This window comes from Eubalaena glacialis, chromosome 6 (assembly GCF_028564815.1).
Source record: "Eubalaena glacialis isolate mEubGla1 chromosome 6, mEubGla1.1.hap2.+ XY, whole genome shotgun sequence".
Lineage (NCBI taxonomy): Eukaryota > Metazoa > Chordata > Mammalia > Artiodactyla > Balaenidae > Eubalaena > Eubalaena glacialis.
Genome location: NC_083721.1, coordinates 4930408 through 4953469, shown reverse-complemented (window position 1 = coordinate 4953469; position 23062 = coordinate 4930408). Strand labels below are relative to the sequence as shown.

At 37.7% G+C, this 23062-nt stretch overlaps 1 protein-coding gene across 1 annotated transcript in view; it reads right to left on the bottom strand.

Moving 5' to 3' along the window:
* DSCAM (DS cell adhesion molecule) overlaps positions 1-23062 on the bottom strand; it is a 741375-nt gene that overhangs the window by 607520 nt on the left and 110793 nt on the right. Inside the window, exon 4 of the mRNA XM_061192687.1 lies at positions 10055-10372. Coding sequence (XP_061048670.1) covers positions 10055-10372 — 318 coding nt within the window. The remainder of the gene's footprint in view (positions 1-10054; positions 10373-23062) is intronic.

Sequence of the window (23062 nt, the reverse complement as noted above, 5' to 3'; positions counted from 1 at the left end):
TTCTCTTGCCACCCATATCATGGGGATTTTGATAAAAATATCTACCAAGTAAGTCAATTTTGATGATTCAATCAGTTAATGTGGCTAAAGCACCCAGAACCATGCCTGCCATGAACAGTTTGGATAAAGCTACCTGGATCCACACCATCTCCTGGTGTGGGGAAGACCTCTGCTTCCAGGATAAGGAGACGTGGGTGTGTCTAATCCAGGTTATGCCTCCCTCCAGCTCTATAAGTATGGGCGAAAGACTTATTTCTCCAGTTTTATTTCCTCAAATTTGAAATGAGGGGGTTGGGATAGGAAGATTCAAGGTCTGAATTCTGTAAGTCTATGATTTTTCTAAGATATCCTCAGAGACAACTTATCTTACCATCTAATTAGCTCTCTGAAAGTTTTAGTCATTTATTGGACAAATATGTGTCAAGAAAACTGGCCATGAAATTAATTTCAAAAGAAATATACCAACAGATATAAGAATGAGTTTCTAAAGGGAAATCTCCTAATAGGCAGACATAAATAATGCTCCAGAAGCAGCACTTTTAAGATTGGTGCTAGCTCTGTGATATGCTAAGTAGTTTAGTATCAGAGTATGTCATTATTAAGAGTATTGATAAGAGGATGGCTCCCAGTACTGATTTTTAAATATTACTATATAATATTTTCCCAACTTGGAGAATTTTTTCATTCCTATCCCAAACCAGAGAGACTTTCAGAAGTTTAGGAATCTTTTGAGACCCTCATTCCTGCACTCTTTGTGCAATATGATGTGATGGTCCAGGTGGCAGTTCCACATCTGCAGGAGGTCCACTGGGCAATCACTCAGGGTACTCAAGGGCCTGACCCCAGAAACATCACTGTTATACACAGAGGGGGAAACAGACTTTGTACAGAAAAACACCTCGATAAATAGCCCTTTTGAGGGAGTGGAGGTCTACAGTCATAAATTGGAAAGAGGCAACAAAGAGACAGATGAATTAATCAAACTCATCAATGAATGAGAATTTGGTCCTAGTGGGAGAGTAGAAGACAGAAAATAGGAAAAGGAGCAGAGAACAGAAGAGAATAGGGGACTGGACAGCACGGTGAAGGCCAACAGAAAGAGCTCACTATCACAGGGATGGGGTCACCTAAGCAGGTGTATGAGTCCAATTTAAGTTTGTGTTTGCTGATGTTTGTTTCTAAGCTATAAAGTCACTCCATCTCCCCAAACCTTCAGTAAACAAATGGCAACAAATGGCAAACAAATGGTGGGGGAATTTTTAATGGAAATCAAGGAAAGGAGCCAAGTTCTATGTCTCAGACAGGAAAGGGCGGGGACAAGAGAAAGTGCCTACAGAGAACGGGAGGTGGGCAAGAGGCTTACCCCCGGCAAGTTGCTTGCTAATGCACTGCGGCGCTGCTAGCCTGGGGCAGAGACAGGCTCCACCACGCTCCACTGTGTACCCACGCCACCCATAGCTCTGCCCAGGCCTCCACTGGATGCAGGGTGCCAGTGTTTGCTGGATGGGGCAAGGAGGAAGAGGCTTCGAAGGGCTCAGGGCACCAGGGACCAGAGGGGCAGCAGTGGCCATTGGGTGGGGCTAGGGAGGTGAAGGCCCAACGGGGCTTGGGGCACCCAGAGCCTGAGGAAAGGGTGGCTGGGAACCCACCCCAGGGGGTGGCATGAGACAGGACCCTGCAAGAGCTGAGAAACCAAGCCCCCAGAGCATGTTCCATTCTCCCATCACACTTCACTCACAAAACACAAATGGAAAGATAGAAGCATTAGTATTTCAAGATGGCAACAGGAGAGCTTGAAGCCTGAGTGCAGGGCCCTCAGCCTTGTGTGACCACACTGGCCCCATCCCATGAAGTCAGCCCTGATCCCAGTCTGTCTATGCAGCCATCAGAGGAAGTGGGAAGATGGGATGGAGAAAGTTTGGAGAAATGGGCATTGCCAAGGAAGGCAGGTCCTTTCCTGATAGGTTGGATTCAGATTGTTCCTAACCCCCTTGATCCTTATGTCTGAAGTGATAAAACATAAACAAATGCCCCAGGGTTGGATGCCTTAGGAACACCAGAAGACTTTGGGCAGGTAGGAGGGCTTTATGCCCGATGTCCATCCTATTGGGGAAATGGTTATCTGAGGCACAATGAGACCCTAAGACACAACATCACTTTTATAGAAACTGTGGGGTTTTTTTTTTTTGCTCTTTTATTTTGTAGCTGATTATTTAACTTGGGAGATGCTTTAAATATTCAGTTACATCTTGAACACACCCTCATGTCAAGGACTGCTCAGGGACTAAGGAAATCCTCACATTTTATGGAATAATTAACTGAAGAAAGAAAGAAAATTCACATGCAGAACACCTGGAAGAAAACAGGCAAAGACTGAAGTGCATGGTCCTGAAAATGACTGAAGGTAACAGGAGTTCAGGGAAGGAGGGAAGCTGGGTGCCTTGAGCTGGCCCTGAAGGACCAGAAGGACTGAGGAGGCAGAGAGGAAACAGGGAGAAGAGCAAAGTGGAAGTGAGCACAAAATATTCCAGAGACTGAGACACTGGCCCAGTGTTATTTAGCTAACCCAGCCTCTCGACCACAGCTGCTGTGAACAGCCAGCAACAGGCTTACAAAGGCCTCTATTTCCTTCATCTGAGGATGGAAATAACATCTACTTCCCACGGTTGTGCAGTTAACATAGAGGATGTCTCTAGAGGACTTGGCACAATGTCTAGCACATAACCTGTTTATTGAGTCTCTCTGACTGCTGGCCGGAGAAGCCTACCTGAGCTACCTTGAGCTGAAGACACTACAAGCTCTGGAACCTGCAAGAGGGCCTTGGGAAAGGTATCACAGCCTGTGTCCCTTTGATTCTGGCCTCATCCTTCTCTTTCCCCACAGACAGGCTTCCTCTGCTTTCCTGGGCCACATGGAAGATGGAAGGTGTCTGGCCCACAGTTCCCAAAATCTCTCTCTCAAGATTTCAGTTTCAATTTCAGAGGACACAGGAACTGACAGACTAGCTTGGTTAACTGCCCTCCATCAGTTCAATCACCTGTGACCAGGGATTCAAGACCATTTTGCATGATGTGGATGCAAGAGACAATTAAGGGGGTTAGTGTGGCCTGGGCAGAGAGGTATATAGATGCCCACCATATGTGCAGCTATTATTAGCTACTGTTATTATATGAACATCAAGACAACTCTAATAGGTCAGACATGTGCTATCACTGGCTTTTTCTTAAACCAACTTTATAAGATATAATTGACATTCAATAAACTGCACATATTTACCGATGTTTTAACACATGTACATACCCATGAAGTCACCACCATAACCAAGATAAAAATAGATCCATCATCCAAAAGTGTACTTATTCTCCTATGGAATCCCTCCTTCCCATCCTCTTTACAGGCAACCATGGATGTGCTTTCCATCATTATAGATTAGTCTGCATGTTTTAGACTTTATATAAATGGGATCATATAAGACATATATACTTACCTGGCTTCTTCTATTCAGTATAACTATTTTGAGATGCCTCCCTGCTACTGTCTTATCAATAATCCATTCCTTTTCATCCCCTTGTGTGGATAAGTAGCAATTTATCCATTTATCTGATGATGGACTTCTTTCACCCACTTTTGGCCATTACAAATAAAGCTGCTATGAACATTCATGTAAAACTCTTTGTGTGGACATATGCTTTGGGTAAGTACCTAAGTATAGAATGGATGGAATATATGGTAGGTGTTTGTCTTTTCAAGAAACTAACTGTCCAAAGAGGCTGTACCATTTACATTCCCACCGGAAGTTTATGAGAGTCCCAGGTGCTACATATTCTCACTAACACTTGGTCGGTCATTGTTTTTAATTTTAAATATGCAGAGGAATCTATATCACTGTGGTTTTAATTTTCATTTCCTTCAAGATTAATGATGCTAAGCATCTTTCATGTGCTCACTAGTCATTGCATATCTTTTTTGTTGCTCTACCTCTCCAAATTGCTAACCCATTTTTTAAAATAAGGGTGTTTGCTTTCTTATGATTGAGTATTCAGATTTCATTACATTTCTGGATAAAAGCCCTTTAACAGATATATGACTTGGAAGTATTTTCTCCCACGCAGTGGCTTGCCTTTCTATTCTCCTAACAGTATCTTTAAATGAGCAGAAGTTTTTAATCTTGATAAAATTCAATATAACAACTTGTTTTTTATGGATTTAACTTTTGGTGTCATATCTAAGAAATCTTTAAATAACTCAAGGTTGCAAAAATTTTCTCCCATTTTTTTCTTTAAAAGTTTATTGATTTATATTTAGATCTATGATCCATTTTGAGTTAATTTTTGTATACAGTGCAAAGTGTGGACTGAAGCTTTCTTGTTTTTTTGCACATGGATATAAACTTTTTCCAGCATCACTTGTCAAAATAACTTTCTTTTTTCACTCAATTCCCTTTGCACCTTTATCAAATTTCAGGTGTCCATGTATGTATGGATCAATTTCTGGATTCTATTACTTATGTTTATAATACTTATCTTTACAATAAGTCTTAAAGTCAAATAGCATTAACCCTCTTAAATTATTATTTTTATTTTTCAGAGTTCTTTTGGCTATTCTTGGTCCTTTGTATTTCAATATAAATTTTAGAATCAACTAATTAATTCCTATTTGTTAAAAAAAGGCTGCTGGGTTTTCACTGGGATTGTATTGAATCTATAGATCATTTGGGGGAGAACTGACATCTTAACATACCATATCCTCCAACTCATAAAATACTATTTTTCTTCTTTATTTCTCTCAGAAATCTTTTGTAATTTTCAGTGGAAGTGTCTTCCACATTTTGGGTCAGACTTATCCCTAAGTATTTCTTGTTTTTTGATGCTATTATAAACAGTATTTAAATTTGTGTGTGTGTGTGTGTTGATCTTGTATACCACCATTTTGATAAACTCATTTATTAGTTCCAGTAGGTTTTTTTTTGTAGAGGCCATCAGATTTTTTTTAAATCGATGATTGGAATCTACAAATAAAAACAGATGAATTTTTTACCATCAGGATGTCTTTTACTTATTTTTCTTGCCATGTTGCATTGGCTGCAACCTCCAGTACAATGTTGAATAGAAGTGGTGAAAACACACATTTTTGCAGTCTTCAAATTTGGGGGAAGCACTTAATCATTCACCACTAAGTATGATGTTAGCTGTAGTTAAGATTTTTTTATTTTTTTTAATCAAATTTCTCTTCTACTCCTAGTTTTCTGAGAGTTTTTATTATAATAGGATGTTGTATTTTGTCAATGATTTTCTGCACCTATTGAAATGATCACATGGTTTTTGATATGTTAATATGGCGAACTGCCTTGATTAATTTTCAAATGTGAAACCTAGCTTGCATTCTGGAGATAAGCCCTTTTTATATGTTGTTGTATTATCCTTTTTATATGTTGTTGGATTCAATTTGCTAAAATTTTGTTTAGAATTTTTACACGTATATTCATGAGAAATATTTGCCTTTTTTCTGTTTTAGTATCATGGTAATGCTGATCTCCTAAAATAACTTGGGAAGTAGTCTTTCCTCTTCAACTTTCTGGGAGAATTTGTGTAGAATTTTTATTATTTCTTCCTCAAATATTTGGTAGAATAAAGAGTGTATCCATTTGAGCCTGGAATTTCATTGTAGGAAATTTTTCTATTACAAATTCAAATTCTTTAATAGATATGGAGCTATTCAGCTATTTCTTCTTGAATGAGCTTTGGCATTTTATTTCTTTCAAAGACTTTCTCATTTTATCTAAGTTATTTGATTTATTGACATCCCCATGTTCTTAATATTCTATTATAATTTAAATATCTGTATAATTTTGACTACTATAGAATATTGATGATTATACACATATATTGATTACATCTGTAGAATAGTAATGTAACCTCTCTCATTCTTGACATTGATAATCTGTCTTCTCTCTTATTTTACTCTTCAGTCTGGCCAGCTTACCAATTTTATTGATGTTTTTCAAAGAAACAGCTTTTGGCTTCATAGATTTCCACTCTAATCTTTATTATTTCCTTTTTGCTTGTATTGGTTTTAATTTGCTCTTTTTTCTGGCGTTAAGACCACTTGAGATCTCTATTTGAGACCATTTTTCATTCCCAATGTAAGTTTTTATAACTATAAATTTCTCCCCCTAAGCATTGCTTTAGTGGCATTCCCAAAATTATTAGATGTTGTACTTTCATTTTTATTCAGCTCAAAATACTTTCTCATTTACCTTCTGTTTTTTCTTTGACACAGATTATTTAGAAGTGTGTTATTTGGTATCCAAATATTTGGGGATTTCCCAGAGATCTTATCATTAGTGATTCTAATTTAATTCTATTGTAGTCAAAGAACATACTTTATATGACTTATTTTTTTTAAATTCGTCCGACACTTGTTTCATTCATAATATGATTTATTTTAGTAAATATCTGTGTTTTCTTGAAGAGAATATGTATTATGCTATCACTAGATGGAATGTTCTGTATTTGACTGTCAATTGGGTCAAGTTGATTAACAATGCCATTCAAGTATTCTTTATTCTTGCTCATTTTCTGTCTATTTCTGGCAGTTATTAAGAGAGGGGTATTGAAATCTCTATACATTTTGATTTGTCTGTTTCTTCTTGCAGTTCTATCAGCTTTTACTTCATGTATTTTAAAGTTCTCTTATAGGTGCATAAAATTTATAATAGTCATACCCTCTTAATTAATTGAACTTTTTTTACATAATGACCTTCTTTAGCCCTTGTAATATTCTTTGCTCTGAAATATACTTTGTTTAATATTGACATAGTTACTCCAGCTTTCTTCTGATATTTTCTTTTAATTAGACTGATTAGATTGATGATTTGATTTTTGTCTGTGTGCTGTTGTTGTTTCAGATAAAAGGGTAAATTTTGTCTCTGCTACTCAATCTTGGCCATAAGCAGAAGCCCCAGTCAAATGTTATTAAGCACAGTTCACTACGGAGGAAACAATCACTAGAAATGTTTTGACTTGACCAAGGTCATACAGCTGATTACCGTTTGCTAAGCAGAAATACAGCATGGGCAGGGCAGTACTGCTTCAAGGGATCCGTGTGCATTTCACTCCTTAGAACAAAAAGGGCAAGAAAGTATTTTATGTGAAGGAGAACTAGGATTGCTGATTAAGGAGACATGATGGATGAACCTTCCCTGTTTTGTTGACAGTCAGACCTAAGTCAAAGTCACTGAAAACTGTTAAGAATAAGAATTCCCTGTACTTACAAAGGAGAGATGATGAAGCCATTTACCTAATGGATTATTCCAGGAAAATTCCAATGCCCATCTAGAGGCACACAGACATTTCAGATGACCCGATACACAGGAGGATACCCCTGGGTCAGTGCTCATTCTACTCAAACCTGCACCACAGCCATCATTGGGTAACATACACATCCCTCACCTGCCCTTCTGAACAGCCAGCCAGTTTTGTACTAGCGTCTACATAAAAATGATGAAACCAGATTTTCCAGCATCCAATAAATAATCTAAAAGACTACTACAACTATAATGTGTTCATATTAAGAAGTAAAATTAAATGAGAAAGGTAATTTCACTGGGGCAACATGACTATCCATCTTGTAAGTTCAAACTGACACAGCAATCATGTGTACGATGGGCCTTAGATGTCAAGAATACCAGCACACAGACAGAAATCACATAACTCAGTGGAAGGGGGGGTAGCACAGATGCCAGACAAGGTGATGGAACTTCCATCCCTTTAAAACCTACGTGGTCATGCAAAGACAATCAATTCTATGACAAATTTAGAAAATAGCAGTTAAAACAGAAGTAAGCATTTAATTCTTTTATCTGACAGGAAACCCAAGACAGAAATAGCAGATTAATACAGACAAGTACAGCTGTTTGAAGTTCCAGGTTTTACTATAAGTGGTACTTTGTAGTTTATAAAGATGTTTTTACGACACACCATTAAACTTGTTAGCCTGCCAGGTAAAAGGCATTCGCGATGTCTCCCTGTTTGTCAGGTTTAGAAGTTCCTATACAAACTTCATTTGCTTCATTTTAACTATTCGGGGTATCAACTTTTCATATCTCTTGATTAAAGCCAACCTTTTTCTTCCTTTCTTAAATGCGTTTTTGTGCATGTCTTGAAATTCATGAGCATGTCATGGAGATCAAAATATAGCTGGGAGATGACTAGCTAGCATAATGAGTCACAGTCTGATGTTTGATTGCTTACATCAAAGAGATCACATGCAGGAATTCAGAAACATTTCATATTTTGCTCGTGTTGTGATGTCTTCAAACGGCACCTCCACACTTGCTGCAGAAATTATTACAAAGTTCCCCCAGCTACCTGGTGTCTACGTCAATAATCAAAGTCACATTCTCTTTTCCTAGTCACACCATTATGTCAGTTTACCATAGGATTTGAAAGCCTAGGCTTAAAAAAATAATAAAAACACTGTTTTCTAACTGGTGTCTAACTGTGTGTATGTTTTTGGGGGGCTTTATTAAATCTACAGAATGACACAATATGTCCTGTATGTACAACTTTTGACGTCTGTGAACCTCAGGCTGTATTCCTGGTTTGGCTTGTAGCAATGGCAGTTAAAATACAGTATGATGTTAAAAGGCACATAACCAATTCAGGGTTTATTTACTGACAACATTCCAGCAACATGTGACACAGTCAAAAATGTTAAAAGAGCCTTTTCTTTTCCACAAGGAATAGAAGAATATTAGACGGATGCTATTTTACTGACGATAAACATTGATGCTATGGTTTATTCCAGTTAAATTCCTTGTCCTCTGTTCTCCCTTTGTCCTCCTCACTCCCCGTGCTGCCTGCCTCTGGGACAGAGTGGGGTGGGGAGGAGTGAGGAGGGAGACAGGAAACAAACACAGTGAGCTGGAGACACAAAGTTTCAGTCACTGTATCAATTGGTCAAAAGACAGTTAAGTCTGGGATATAGTTTAGACCTTACTAACTTGATATCACTAATTTCAAGTTTTAGTTCCAGCAACGTAAGGCACTCCAAAATCCAGTCAAAAGATGCTCTGACATCTCAAAGCAGCCATCAGTATCACACTGAACGGATGATAGGGTTTTCATTGATTCTCAGCTGATGGTTGTTTCTCTCTCCCCAATTTTTTACAATATACTCAGCAAATGTCATAGTGCCTGGGACAGAGGCCAACTTGCCATTATAAACTTTGACCCAACTTTATTTGTCCACTGCCTGACTCCCTCATAAGGACTATGTCCATGAGGCCATATACCAGGCCTTTTTACCCATCTACTCCCTGCACAGTGCCTGAATCAAAATAGGAGCTCAAGGAACATTTGCTGAGTGACAACATTAAAACCGACCCAAGAATTGTATTGCAAACTTAATGTTAGTGCCACAGAAGGATTTTCCCCATTTCCACAGTGTTTAGTGATTTACTGGATAGTGATTTACGGATACAGAGGGCAGACGATAAGTTATAGGCATCTGCACTATTTATATAATGTGATTTTCTAAACTAGTTCCCTGACCTGTTGTCCTACTACTTGTTTCTAGTTTAATTACCACAAATAAAGTGTCTGCAAACGTTGTCATGCATTTACTGACTGCTTCCATTGCACTCATTTACAGCTGTAGAGTGTCCTTTACATGAAGCAAAGAAACTCAGTTTCTGGAATCCAAACTGGAAATAGAGTTGCAAAGGTTTACAAATGCATTGAATGCTTTTTTGACATGTCTTGTTCAAACAGCAAAAATGTTGAATAAAAAGAGAAATACCTCAGTCAGCAGAAAGCTAGAGGTGATATGTGCAGGCATCTGCATGTTTGTTTCCCGGAGGAAGAGAACCACTAATTTCGAGTTTTCGTTCCAAAAATGCAAGGCACTCTGACATCTCAAAGCAGCCATTAGAAGAGTGAACTAAGGACAAGATTTTCATTGGTTCTCAGCTGATGGTATTTTAACATTTGTCATGGCCCACCTGGACCCCCAGCAGGCATAGCGTGAATCAGGGTTGAGGAGCCGTACTCACCAGCCTTGATGTGGACATCCTGACTGCGAATTTTCCCTGAAGGATTTTCAGCTGTGCAATAGTAAGTATTATCATGGATTAAGGTACTAAAGCTTGAAGGAGGGAAGGGGAAAATTTGGAGAGTGCCGTTGGGGTGGACGTGGCGGATCCCGGGGACATCGTAGATCTCCTCGCCCGTTGCTAGGTACCATCTGAGAGACACAGGAGGGATGCCTGCAGCAGGGCAGGGCACCAGGGTCCCCGTGGTGCTCGCAAACACTACCTCTTGCAGAGATGCATTGACAAAGTAGAGGCTGGAGTGAAGGTCCTCACTGAAAACTACAAGAAGACAACACAAGAACATGTCAGTAAAGTGCACCTTCTGAACTTGTCCTTCCATCAACTGGCATCAAGAGGTTATTTTGAGAAACAGACACGAGGCTCAACTAAAGCCAAATCATTCGAAATTGCTCAACCTACTGTGGACAGAGAGGCACCATCTTCATAGTTTGTACGCGAGTTAAATTATCCTGGGTCTTAAACTTTAAATAGATTACTCTTCAGCTCTCTATGTCCCGTGCCCTGTTCTGTCTCCATGGTACTGACCGCTACTGGAATTTATATTGGGTTCTGTATTCATTTATTGTCTGTCTCCCTTTCTAGAACGTAAGGCCCATGAGAACAATGCTGCCATTTGCTCACACTATTACCTGGGGCACAGAGCAGAACATCCCTTGGCGGCTTAAGAAGAAGAAGCGACACGACTGAATAACTAGATCCGGTTGCTAGGATCAAATTGCTCTGGTTGAAAGGTACATTGAGAGCTAACTTTGAATGAAATAAGTCACAAATTTTAAAAATTAAAATTGAAGATCATAGGTAAAGCATTTTAAAAAGGACAGTTGGTTTTCTGAAAATCAAATCCAATCAACAATGCATTTTTTTATTGAAAATATGTTGCAATGATAAAGAGAACTTTAACAAAGTATCATTCAATTCCACCAGCCGATGGCAGATTCTGTCTCGATTTTTCTCTTCTGGCCCATCCGCCTACATGCCTATATAATTATACTATGTCATAATGTGCGCACATGAAACATGCAGTTTTTACAGACTCTGTTTCATACTCATAACATTGTTTCATACACATAATGCCATGTTTCACAGACTTCATAAGTACAGCTGACCTTGAACAACACTGGTTTGAACTGCGTGGGTCCACTTATACATAGATTGTTGTCAATAGGAAATAACTACCGTATTACAGCATCTGCAGTTGGCTGGATCTTCAGATGCAGAGGAACTACGGATACAGAGGGCAGACGATAAGTTATAGGCATCTGCACATTTTATATAATGTGATTTTCTAAACTAGTTCCCTGATCTGGGCTACTTGTTTCTAGTTTATTTACCACAAATAAAGTGTCTGCAAACGTTGTCATGCATTTATTGACTGCTTACATTGCATTCATTTACAGTTGTAGAGTGTCCTTTACATGAAGCAAAGAAACTCAGTTTCTGGAATCCAAATATTAAACAAAAGATGTATAAATGCCGTGAAGACCTACCTCTTAGACACTGGTGTTTATATATGGCTTTCTAAGAACAAATACATACCAGGTCACATAGTCACAAGAGAGTAAAGAAGCCCTAGACATTTGGAATTAATCTCACTGGGCAGAGATGAGAGTAACGATTACTGAGTGCCCAAGCCATGTCAGGCAATGTCATGAGACTCGAAGTGTTATTTCATTTACTCCCATGCACAGCAGTCCTGCCAGGTGAGCCCAGGCTCTGCTCCACAGAGGATGAGGTGGAGACTCAGAGGGGCTGTCACCGGAGCAAGGATTCAGGGTAGGAGGTTGCAGAGCCAGGATTCAGTCTCCCTGATGAAGATTTTATTTCATTGCATGGCTGCCTTTATTGTACGAAGCCAAATCGTGGGGAAGCTGTGTTCATGAGATTTGCCCTACTCCAGATAGCTTACTTGGAGATCCACCTGCTTTCTCTTGGTCTCTGTCACTAGCGGTGACCACGAGTTTGCCCACGGCCCACGCTGCCTATCTCTGAGCTGGCAGCAGAATGAACTCCATTAGTCAAAAAATGGCAGAGAAAAATACACTTTGTAAAAGTGACAGATTTACTCAAAGAGAAGACAGGCAGGGGTATTCATCAAGTAGTAACTGCTTGATGGTTTTCTTCCCCAACCATAACTAAAGTCTTTAGCAATGCTCCGTAAATCAGAATATGGAAAGTATTGCTAACTGAGAAATTGGTTCAGACCAGAAGCATAGTTAATAGTTAAACATTGTAGCTTTCAGCTCAAATAAAAATGCTGATAGTAGCACTGTGGTTTTGAGCTTTTTAGGAAACTGACATCACCCCAAACATACTGCTAGGAATGAGGTAACTGTCACTCCTGAGGCTAATTAATTCCACCTCAATTCTTTTTTTCCCTCCCCACATTACTCTTCTGTCAACTGAATTGTAGGCGATTCAAACTAAGTAAAATTTAGTCGTATTTGAATTTATTCTGTGTCCTAAAAGTGGCCTTGTTAAGAACAGCAGTCTTTGAAAATGTGAATTTATGTAAGAAATATTTCTTAATTAAATATATAGTTTTCTATTGTCAACCACATTCTAAGAGCCAGCCTATGAAATTATTTAAATGACTGTGAGAAAAATGCAAAACAAATGTTTAATCCTAGTAGTTAAAGAGATAAGCGACCTATGGGGGATTACTGTCATTTCTCCTTACATTTTTTAGATATTTCACATTAGTCTTTCTATTTCACACCACTGGGTTTAATAACATAACATAAACTCACTTTCTAAGACACACATCATATGGTCACAGGCAAAAGAAAACCCAAACTATATTCCAACAGCTTTTATTTCTTCCATCTAAGGGACCATCCATCTGCTTAAATAATAGTACTTCTTTTTATGGAGTGCTGAATGCACTTTAAATACAGTAACATTTGCTCCCTCCAGTAAGGGCATGGGCAATCTTAATGTGAATTGTGAGAGTGTGTGTGTGTGTGTGTGTGTGTGTGTGTGTGAAAGTTCCTTGAAAATAACTTTCAGTTTATTAACTGAAAGCTAAACAAAATGCTTGGCAGAATCTTGTTGTGAGATTCAAGATATAAAATCCTGGCGTATGAACGCTAAGGGCACAAAAGGAAGGGGCTTTGGAGAATTGTTTCTTCGTTTGCAGACTTCTCCATATTTTTTTATCGTTATAACAGATGGTATAACCAAGACTCCCGTGACAAACATAAAGGAAAATGTTACACTAAAAAGAAAAATAAGTCAATATTGCTTTCTTTAAAATCCACATACGGCAAAGTGAAAGGAAGAAACATGGGAGAAACTTTGCAGGAAGCAATGATACAATCAGTTATTCATGTGACAGTATTTATTGAGCACCTGTTATGTACCAGGCCTTGTGCAAGGTCACAGTTACACACATTTGCAGAAGTCATGCTGCTGCTTTTAAGGAATTTTTGGTCTAGAGGGTACCATGGTCATGTAACGAGATCAGCGATAATTATATATTTTGCTGAGTGCTGTGACAGAGTTATCAACAAAGTGCTACAGACGCATAAATGATAGAGAAACTAACCCAACCTGGGGAAGATAAGGGTAGATTCCCAAAGGAGAGGGAAAGCAGATTCTAGGCAGAGGCATTAACACAGTAGGACACTGAGTTGTCATAGGCAGGAGAGAAGTGAGAGGACACTGGATACCAGGAACTTGAGGGCAGAACCAACAGTGACACAGATTTGGGAGAGGAAGCTTGAGGTTCTTTATATTCATTTATTCTGTACATACATATTCAGCACCTAGTAAGTATCTGGCGCTTGCTAAGGCCTTGGGACACGCTAAGGACCAAGGCTTGGAGGGTGGTCCTGGGAGCTTCTATTTCAGAAGCTTATTATAAAGTCTAGATCATAAGGGGTGTCAGATCTCAAGCTAAGAAGCATGTGCTTAATTCTGAAGACGGTAGGACAACAGGGAGCCCCACTCCTAGGCATACACACAAGCGAAGTGAATGCACATGTTCATGCAAAAACTTGTACACAAATGTTCAAAGCATGTTATTTACACTAGACAAATGTGGAAACAACTCAAGTGCCCATCAACTGAAGAATGGATAAACAAAAGCTGCTATATCCATGCAATGGAATTTTACTCAGCAATAGAGATAAATGAAATACTAATATGTGTTACAGACACGGACAACTCTTGATAACATTATGCTCAGTGAAAAGAGTGAGTCACAAAAGAGCACGTACTGTGTGATTACATGCACATGAAATGTCCAGAACAGGGAACTCTACAGAGACAGAAAGTAGATGAGTGGTTTACTTAGGGGTGGAGGTGAGGGGCTGGGGAGAAGGGTGACAGCTAAAGGATGCAGCGTGTCTTTTTGAGGTTATTCCAGTGGTCTAAAATTAGCTGTGATGAAGGTTGTGCATATCTTTGAATTTACCAAAAAAAAAACACTGAACTGTACAAACAGATGAATGTTATTGTATGTAAATTATATCTCAATAAAACTGCTTAAAAAGTTGGGAGCCAATGAAAGTTTTAACACAGAACAAGCAATTTTCCAGACTGTCGTTTTGGAAAGTGAACGCTGGGTGGGGTTGGGATGAAAACTGGAGGCAGGAAGTCTGGCCGGGCTGCTGTGGGTGGCCCAGGCCCTCCGGGGCTTTGGTGCTGTGAAGGGAGGAGAGAGCCTAACTCTACAGGTGTGTCTGATATGGTCCCGCCAGAAAGTGTGGGCAGGGCATGGAAGTAACGAGAGTGAGGGAAGAAAAGGAACAAGTCAATATGATCCAAATTTAATAGCTTGCATGCCTGGTTGCATAGTTACACTATGAACGCAGATAGAGAACATACAAGGCAGAGCCAGCTGGGTGAAGGAAATGACAGTGCCAGTTTTACTGAAGTTAAAGGGGGCACTGCCTTGGGGCCACCCACTAGCCAGCTGGGAATCGGAGTACAAGATCTCAGACAGAGATTCCACAGTCAGGGAAGCTGAAGCCCATCATTGGGTGAGATATATCAAGGAGCCTGTAAAGAACAAGAAGAGACAAAAAAAATGGAGATGGATCCTCAGGGATAGTTAATACATAAAAGGTGAGCAAAGGATATTTGACCATGGACTTGCACCCAAAATACATAATGAACTCCTACAGGTCAATAAGAAAAACATAATCTAATTAAAAATGGGCAAAAGGCTTAGATGGTCACTTCACAAAGGCCAATATATAAATGTCCAACAAGCACATGAAAAAAAAAAAACCTCAATGTCACTAGTCATCAGGGAAATGCAAATTAAAAGCACAAGGAGTTACCACTACACAACAATGACTAAAATGGAAAAGACAGACTATATTGAGTGTCCCAAGGATGTGAAGCAACATGAAACACATACACTGCAAGCGGGAATGTAAATTGATAAGGTCATTATGGAAAACTGTTCCTCAGTAACTACTACAGCTAAACCTATGCCTACCCTATGACTCAACAATTCGATTCATACATATTTATCCAACAGAAATGCATGCGTATGCTCATAAATATTACACACTGGAATATTCACAGCATTACTATTTGTGAGTCCCAAACTGGAAACCACTCACAATATCCATCAGTAGTAAACAATGGATAAATATATTGTTATATATTTGCACATCAAATCATTATATAAAAATAAGAATGAACAATCTACAATTACAAACAAAAATATTATGAAACGACAACCATAAAGTTGAAGGAAAGTAAACAGACACAACAAGAGTGCATACATTATTATTCCGTTTATATCAAGCATAAAATAGGAAAAACTAATCTATGATGTTAAGAGTCAGGATAATAGTTATTCATGGGGTGGACACAGAACAGAAATGGCATGAGGGGGCATCCAGGCTGCTGTCTGTGTTCATTTTCTTGACCTGGGTGCTGGGTACACTGATGTGTTCAGCTGATGAAAATTTCATTTAGCTGTACTCTGTGAAATGCACACTTCTCTGTATGTATTCCATACTTGACTTAAAACATTAAATGTTTTAAAGAAATGGGAAAAGAGAGAAACATCATGAAGATAAAGAAGACGTTATAAGTAGCCAAAATCTTAGAGAAAATGATGCCTTAGAAACAAAAGGACAGCATTTTGAAATGTCAACCAGCAGTTTTCAACTGTGTCAGTTGCTTCAGAGAGATCAGAAAACATGAAAACTAAAACGGACCATTAGGTTTGCAAATTGAGTATACTTATTTTGAATGAAAATACCATTTAGGATCAAAATAATTTTATTGATTTCATAGGAATCTGTGAGTGTATATGCTTAGTAAAATGAACTGCTTCTATAAAGCTCTTCCCAAATGAAAAGGAATATACCTAAGCCTCAGGTAAATATTATCTAGAAAGCATAACACTTAGCTGATTCTGAGACTCCAAAATGTTTTCACATTTGAATAAATGCTTTGAAATTTAGTGTCATCTTGATCAGACAATCTGAAAGCAGATAAATGGATGGTCTCATAATGACTTGGAAAGCATTCCAAACGTCTATGAAATAATTCCAAGTTAGGTTATAAAAATATGCTCATATGTTACAGCAATTGTGCATTTAACTCTAATATATTTCAGTCGTTCTATCTATTCCCCAGCACTAAAGCAACAATGCAACTGTCCAAATAAGAATTGGATAAAACTTCATAGTGACATAGAACTTAAAACTATGAAATTCTGTCTCTGTCCATGATAAAACAAAATGAAACAAAACAGGAAGTGGATTTACCCTCTTCTATGTAAACATTCAGGCAATACAAAACAGTAAGCTGTAATAGAAGGAAACAAATGAGATGGGGCCCACTAGTATCCAGCTTAATGCCTGGAGAAAATTCACAAATCATCCCAAAAGGAGAAACCTAAATAGAACTTGGTGGAATTTCTGAGTTGAAGCTTGGGGAGGCCAAACACACTGGATTTACAAAGCAAAGAGACGGAAGTTGCGTGGAGAGGGAACTCCAACAATCTGAAGAAGTTTCCCTTTGATAAGTCTTTAGCTGTGGACAGATATTTACAGGTGTGTGAGGAAACTACTGATGCTGCAAAGAAACACCAGAAAGGAGCAACTGGAAAATCCCTGAAGCTCACATAGGGGAGGGACTAGTTCATGTTCCATCCAGAGAGGAAAGAACTAATATATGGGGTATCAGATAGAGTACTCAGAGGTGTATGACCACTACCACGGGGGCCAAATTAATCATAACAAAGTTTAAAAGGGATCCCAGTATGGATTCCAGAAGGGATTAAATTGATTTCAAGTAACGTAACTGCACAACCAACAAATTTCAATGCCAGTTAATGAAAAGAAACAAAATCCAATAATCAATAATGTAAAGTTTACAATATCTGACATCCAATAAAAAAATTGGAGACAAGCAGGAAAATATGACCTATTATCAGAAGTAAATGTATTCAATAGAAGCAGACATAGAAATGACAGGTGATAGAATTAGCAGGCATGGACATTAAAATAGCTATTATAAATATTCTCCCAATATCATCAAGATGGTAAGGAAAAGCAAGGGACTATTGATGAGAGAAATGGAGACTATAAAAATAGCCAAAAATGAAACTTCTTGAGATGAAAAATACACTATATGAAATGAAACACAGGCAAATGGAATTAACAGCAGATTATACCTTGCAGAAGAAAATATCAATAAACCAGAAGGCAGAACAATAGAAACTACACAAATTGAAAGACAAAGAAAAAAGGCTTAAAGACAGTAAACATAAAATCAGTGAGATGTGAGACAATATCGTGTGGCCTAATATATGTATAATTGGAATTCCACAAGGGAGGAGGTCAGACAGAAATTTTTTAAAAGAATTAATATCTAACATTTTCAAAATTTAAGGAATGCCAGAACCCCTAATACCCCATAAATTCAATGAACACCAAACAGAAGAAACACAAAGAAAATCACACCATGACACATCATAATTCAATTGCTGAAAGCTAGTAAAAAAGAGAAAAATATTAAATGCAGCCATTTAAAAAAAATACACATAGCATGCAGAGAAACAAAGGTAAGAATGATGCCAGACTTATCAGAAACAATGCAAGCCAAAAGACAGTGAAGAGAAAGAAAATTTAAAGTATTATTTAAAAAGAAAAAGAACTTCCAATCTAAAATTCTATGCCCACCCAAAAAAAAAAAAAATATTATAAATGAAGGCAAAACAAAAATGACTTTTCAGACATCCAAATACTAAGAGAATTCATTGACAATGGATCAGCAATACAAGGAATGTTAATGGAAGTCCTTCAGGCAAAAGGAAAATGTTACCAGATAGACATTTTTGACTTCTCAAAAATAATGAAGACTGACAAAAATGGTAAATACATGGGTAAATACACAAAACACATTTCTTCATTTTAAAAAAATAATCAAAAGACAATTTACTGTTTAAAGCAAAATTGATAATAATGTATTTTGGAGTATAACATATAGAGAGAGATAAAATGAATGACAATATTAGCATGAAGGCAGGTGGAGGAGGAGAATGACAATCTACTGTCTTAAGTTTCTTCTACTATACATCATGTTGTAATATTATTTGAAAGTAGGCCATGTTAGTTTAAAGATTTATATTGTAAACCCTAAAGCAAACACTTAAAGAACAAAGCAAAACTCAAATATTAAACTATTTATGTAGATAAAATTGATCATTAAAAAAATTCCATTAATACAAAAGGAGATAAGAAAAAAAAAACAGAGTGGATGAAATAAATAGTAAGCATTATCAAGATGGTAGATTTAAACCTAACCAAATTGGTGTTCACATTAAATATAAATGGCCTAAACACTCCAAAGGCAGAAAATGTCAGATTGATGAAAAATCAAGATTTAATAATATGTAATCCAGGAGAAACCCATTTTAAATACAAACAAACCAAGTAGATTAAAATTAAAGGGATAGAAAAATATACCATGCTAACACTACTCAAAAGAAAGCTGGAGTGGCTACACTAATATCAAAGTAGATTTCAGGATAAGGAATGTTACTAAGACGGTTATTTTCTAATGATAAAGTGATCAATTCAAGAATACATGACAATCCTAAATGTTGATGTATCTAATAAAAACTTCAAAGTACATAAAGCAACTCTGCTAGAATTGGAGGGAGGAATATCAAATCCAGAAGGAAAATTGAGAACTGGGTTTCTTTCTTTTTTAGTGCTGATTGCCATTGGGTTGATAGATCAATGTTCTTTATTGAGATTTTATCTGCCTTCTTGTATATTTTGATGTTAAAAAATCGTGCATAGAAAAAATTCAATCTTACCTCATACTGATGGTTTGCTAGGGTCCAGCCAGGCCAGTCTCCTCAGTGCCTTGGGAAACCCACTCCCACCTCAGAGCCAGCACAGATACTGAATGCCTTGCTGGAATACTTCACCATCCTTCACCCAATTCATTAAGACTCATGCTTTGACCCTCAGCTTAAACATTGTTTCCTTAGGGATTTATCCCTGATCTTCTACCTCTCAGACTGGACCCCATGCCCTACCTGTCAGCTTCTTGCTTCATTCATTCATAGTCTCAGCTTAGTTGTTTAGTGTGTGTCTCCAACACTGTTGAAATCTGCAAGAGGGGCACTGCATATAGAGGATGCAACCTTATTCTTTTGTATTTAGTGAACAGACTAGTACACAATAGAAGCCTTCACATTTTTATTGAATGAATAAATAAATCTTTAAAAAAATTATGGTTTTCATACCACATATAGCTAAAAGATTCCTTTTAAGGAAAAATAATCTGTATTTCATATGCATCATCTATTTTAATTTAAATTCCATTATAAAGATGTTAAGGGACAACAAGAATTAGTGGCTGAAAAAAGAATTTCTCGGATATTATAAGGAGAACACATTTATGAGATTTTAGCTACGCTGTGTAAGAATGTTCTTTTTATCCAATATGTGTGCTGATTTTTCAACAAGGAAGAAAAAAAGCTCAATTTTGCTATGTGTTTTACAAATCTCTGGAGGAAAAAAAAAATAAGAAAATGTTAATATTTTACCCATAAAATGTCTAAGTATTGTTTCCAATATCCTTCTAGAGAATTATTTCCATGTGTGTCTAGGGAATTCATTTTAGAGATGAAGTCTCGCTGTCCCTTCGGATGGATGAAAGTCACCCTCAGTAACATTGCTGGCGGTTACGTGTACAGTTTCAGAGAAGAATACAGCCTCTGTAATGAATAATATCTGTGTAGTTTGCTATATTCCAGCATTTACATTTTAAGCTCAAAGATTTCAAAAGGCACGAAAGTGGCTAGTGATTTGAAAGAAGCAGAAGACTCTCTGGGATTTATGATCACAAGCAGCAAAGCACATGAATAAACCAAAATGATGTAAATAACTCCTTAGGATCGGGGAGCATAAAACTGCGGGAACAAAAATAGAACAAACTAATGAAGAATGAGGGATAAATGTAGATTCACACAAGGAATTATAAATTAAGAAAATCATCAGAAAAAGAGAATGGGAAATGGAGCTGACATCATAATAATGTCAACAGAATTGCTTCCTGCAGATTAAAAGGCTTGGAGAGGGGGGAAAAATTACAAAAAGAGAAATGTCCAAAAACACAGCAATATGAACTAGAAACACAATAACAAAGCAACAATAAAATCAGACTATTAATGGGAGGGAAAGATTGAAATTCACTGAAGCCTAATGAGTCACCTATCCTATGATTAAAGAACAAAATAAACTGGGAGTTTGGGATTGACATATACACACTACTATATTTAAAAGAGATAACCAGCAAGGGCCTACTGTATAGCACATGGAACTCTGCTCAATATTCTGTGACAACATAAATGGGAAAAGAATTTGAAAAAGAACAGCTACATGTATATGTGTAACTGAATCACTTTGCTCTACACCTGAAACTAACACAACACTGTTAATTAACTACACTCCAATATAAAATAAAAATTAGAAAAAGAAAAAAGAAAGAATTTAAAAGAAAATTAAAAAGAAAAAAAATTTTAAAAAGAACAAAATGAATTAAAAGCAGAGACCACAATGGTACCTCAACAGAAAACTGTAAAGTCCAAGTCCTGCAAGAAATCTTAAGCTCCGGTGCTGAGTGAGAGCACTGAAGTGGAATGATAAAAAGACACGCATTCTTCTTAATCTCATTGACTATGGCAGTGTTCAGCATCATTTTCTTTTGCTAGAACTTCACCATGCTCAGGGGCACTCAATTTTCCATTTTGCTCTGGTCTAAGGACTTACATTAAGTCTAATTTTTAAGGTAATTTTTTTTTCAGGTAGTGCATGGGTTTTACTTTGTGCTTCAGTGCTAAAATGAATGGTTATTTTCATAATGGCAAATATACCCTGAGTTGTAAGTGGCAACAATCTTTTGAATTAGAAAGATGCTTAGAGGATTGACTCTAGTCTAGCCCCTCTGATTCACCAGCCTGAGTCAGAGACCTGGTCATTGTCTTCCTTCCCCTTGGGTGACTTCCTTGAGTTTTCTCCAGTGTGTTAAAACACTCATCTACCATCACTGGCATCTTATGACTGCCATTATTTTACCTCTCTTCCTCTTTATCCTTAGGATGTTTATATTCCTTTACTATCATTGTAATGGAGTTTCGGGGGCAAGGTGGGTGAACAGTGATGGAACATAGATGTTCATTTATTTTGTGTTACCAGCAATGCCTACTATCTCCAAAGCAGTGATGGGAACAAACCGTGTTTGGGTTTCAGATATGATACAACCCTCTATCTTCCCACAGAACACTGGGGAACACTGCACAGTACCCACCTGACTTCACCATCCTCTGCACTTTCACACCAGTTAATCCATTCTTGCATTTTCTGCCCTTGCTTCATCAAGATATTGCCTATCTATGTGACTTAGTTCATTGCTAAAACACTAATACCTTGGATGAAGCACAGGGGACATTATTATCCCTGTACACCACCTGCTTACACAGCATCGACTACACAGATAATGCAGTGAACACTTAAATATAACCCAAGTCAAGTCTCCCCTGAGGTAGTAAGGGCACTTCTTCGGGACAAAAATGTGCCATCCTCCTGGGGTTTCTCCACCGTTGGAAGCTGCTGTCAGGTTCTGATCTACGACAGTATGGAGGCCAAGGGCCAGCTCTTCCACCTCGGTGTGACCATTTATAGCAAAAGAGGTCAGACTGACCTAGAATTCTACACCCAGAGTATTAAGCAAGTGAACAAAGACATTTTTAGACAATGCAAAGTCAAAAACTTTACCTCTCATGCACCCTATTCAAAAAGCTTCTGGAAGATGAATACAAAGGCAGCAAACTAAGAAAGAGGAATGAATGTATGATATACAGGAAACAGAGGCTCAAACACAGGTGATGAGAAACAAAAGGAATTTCCAGAGTGACTCTGAAAGATTCCAAGACAACAACTGTATACTGGAAACTAGTCCAGATTGATGCAGAAAAAAGGCTCCCAGAGAGGTGTTTTGAAAAAATAAATAAATAAACATTCAAAGACCCTGATATATCTGAATGTATTAAAAGGAGTACTTTGTCCTGTTGGAGAATCTGGGAAATGAACTACACATGCAGTGAAAACTAAGTAAAGAAAAAAGTAAGTAATTATTAATCCTGGGGAGCAAACAAAGCTATCATAGAAAGGAAAGTGCTTATAATATGCTATGTGGCTCAGCTATAGCTGAGTTATGTATAAATACTTACATAATTATAATAGTGCAAACCCCAAATACTGATTTAACCCCAAATGGTAATATAATTATATAGAAAAAATAGCAGAAGGTAAGGAGGGAGGGCATTCATAGCCCAATTTAACAATTAAGTTAAATAGATATCTAAGCCTGAAAAATTAAATATTTCAATGTAAACAGAGAACCTGAGAATGCAGATCTGAATATCAGAAGAAAGCTTAGAAAGGAAAAACATGCAGAAAG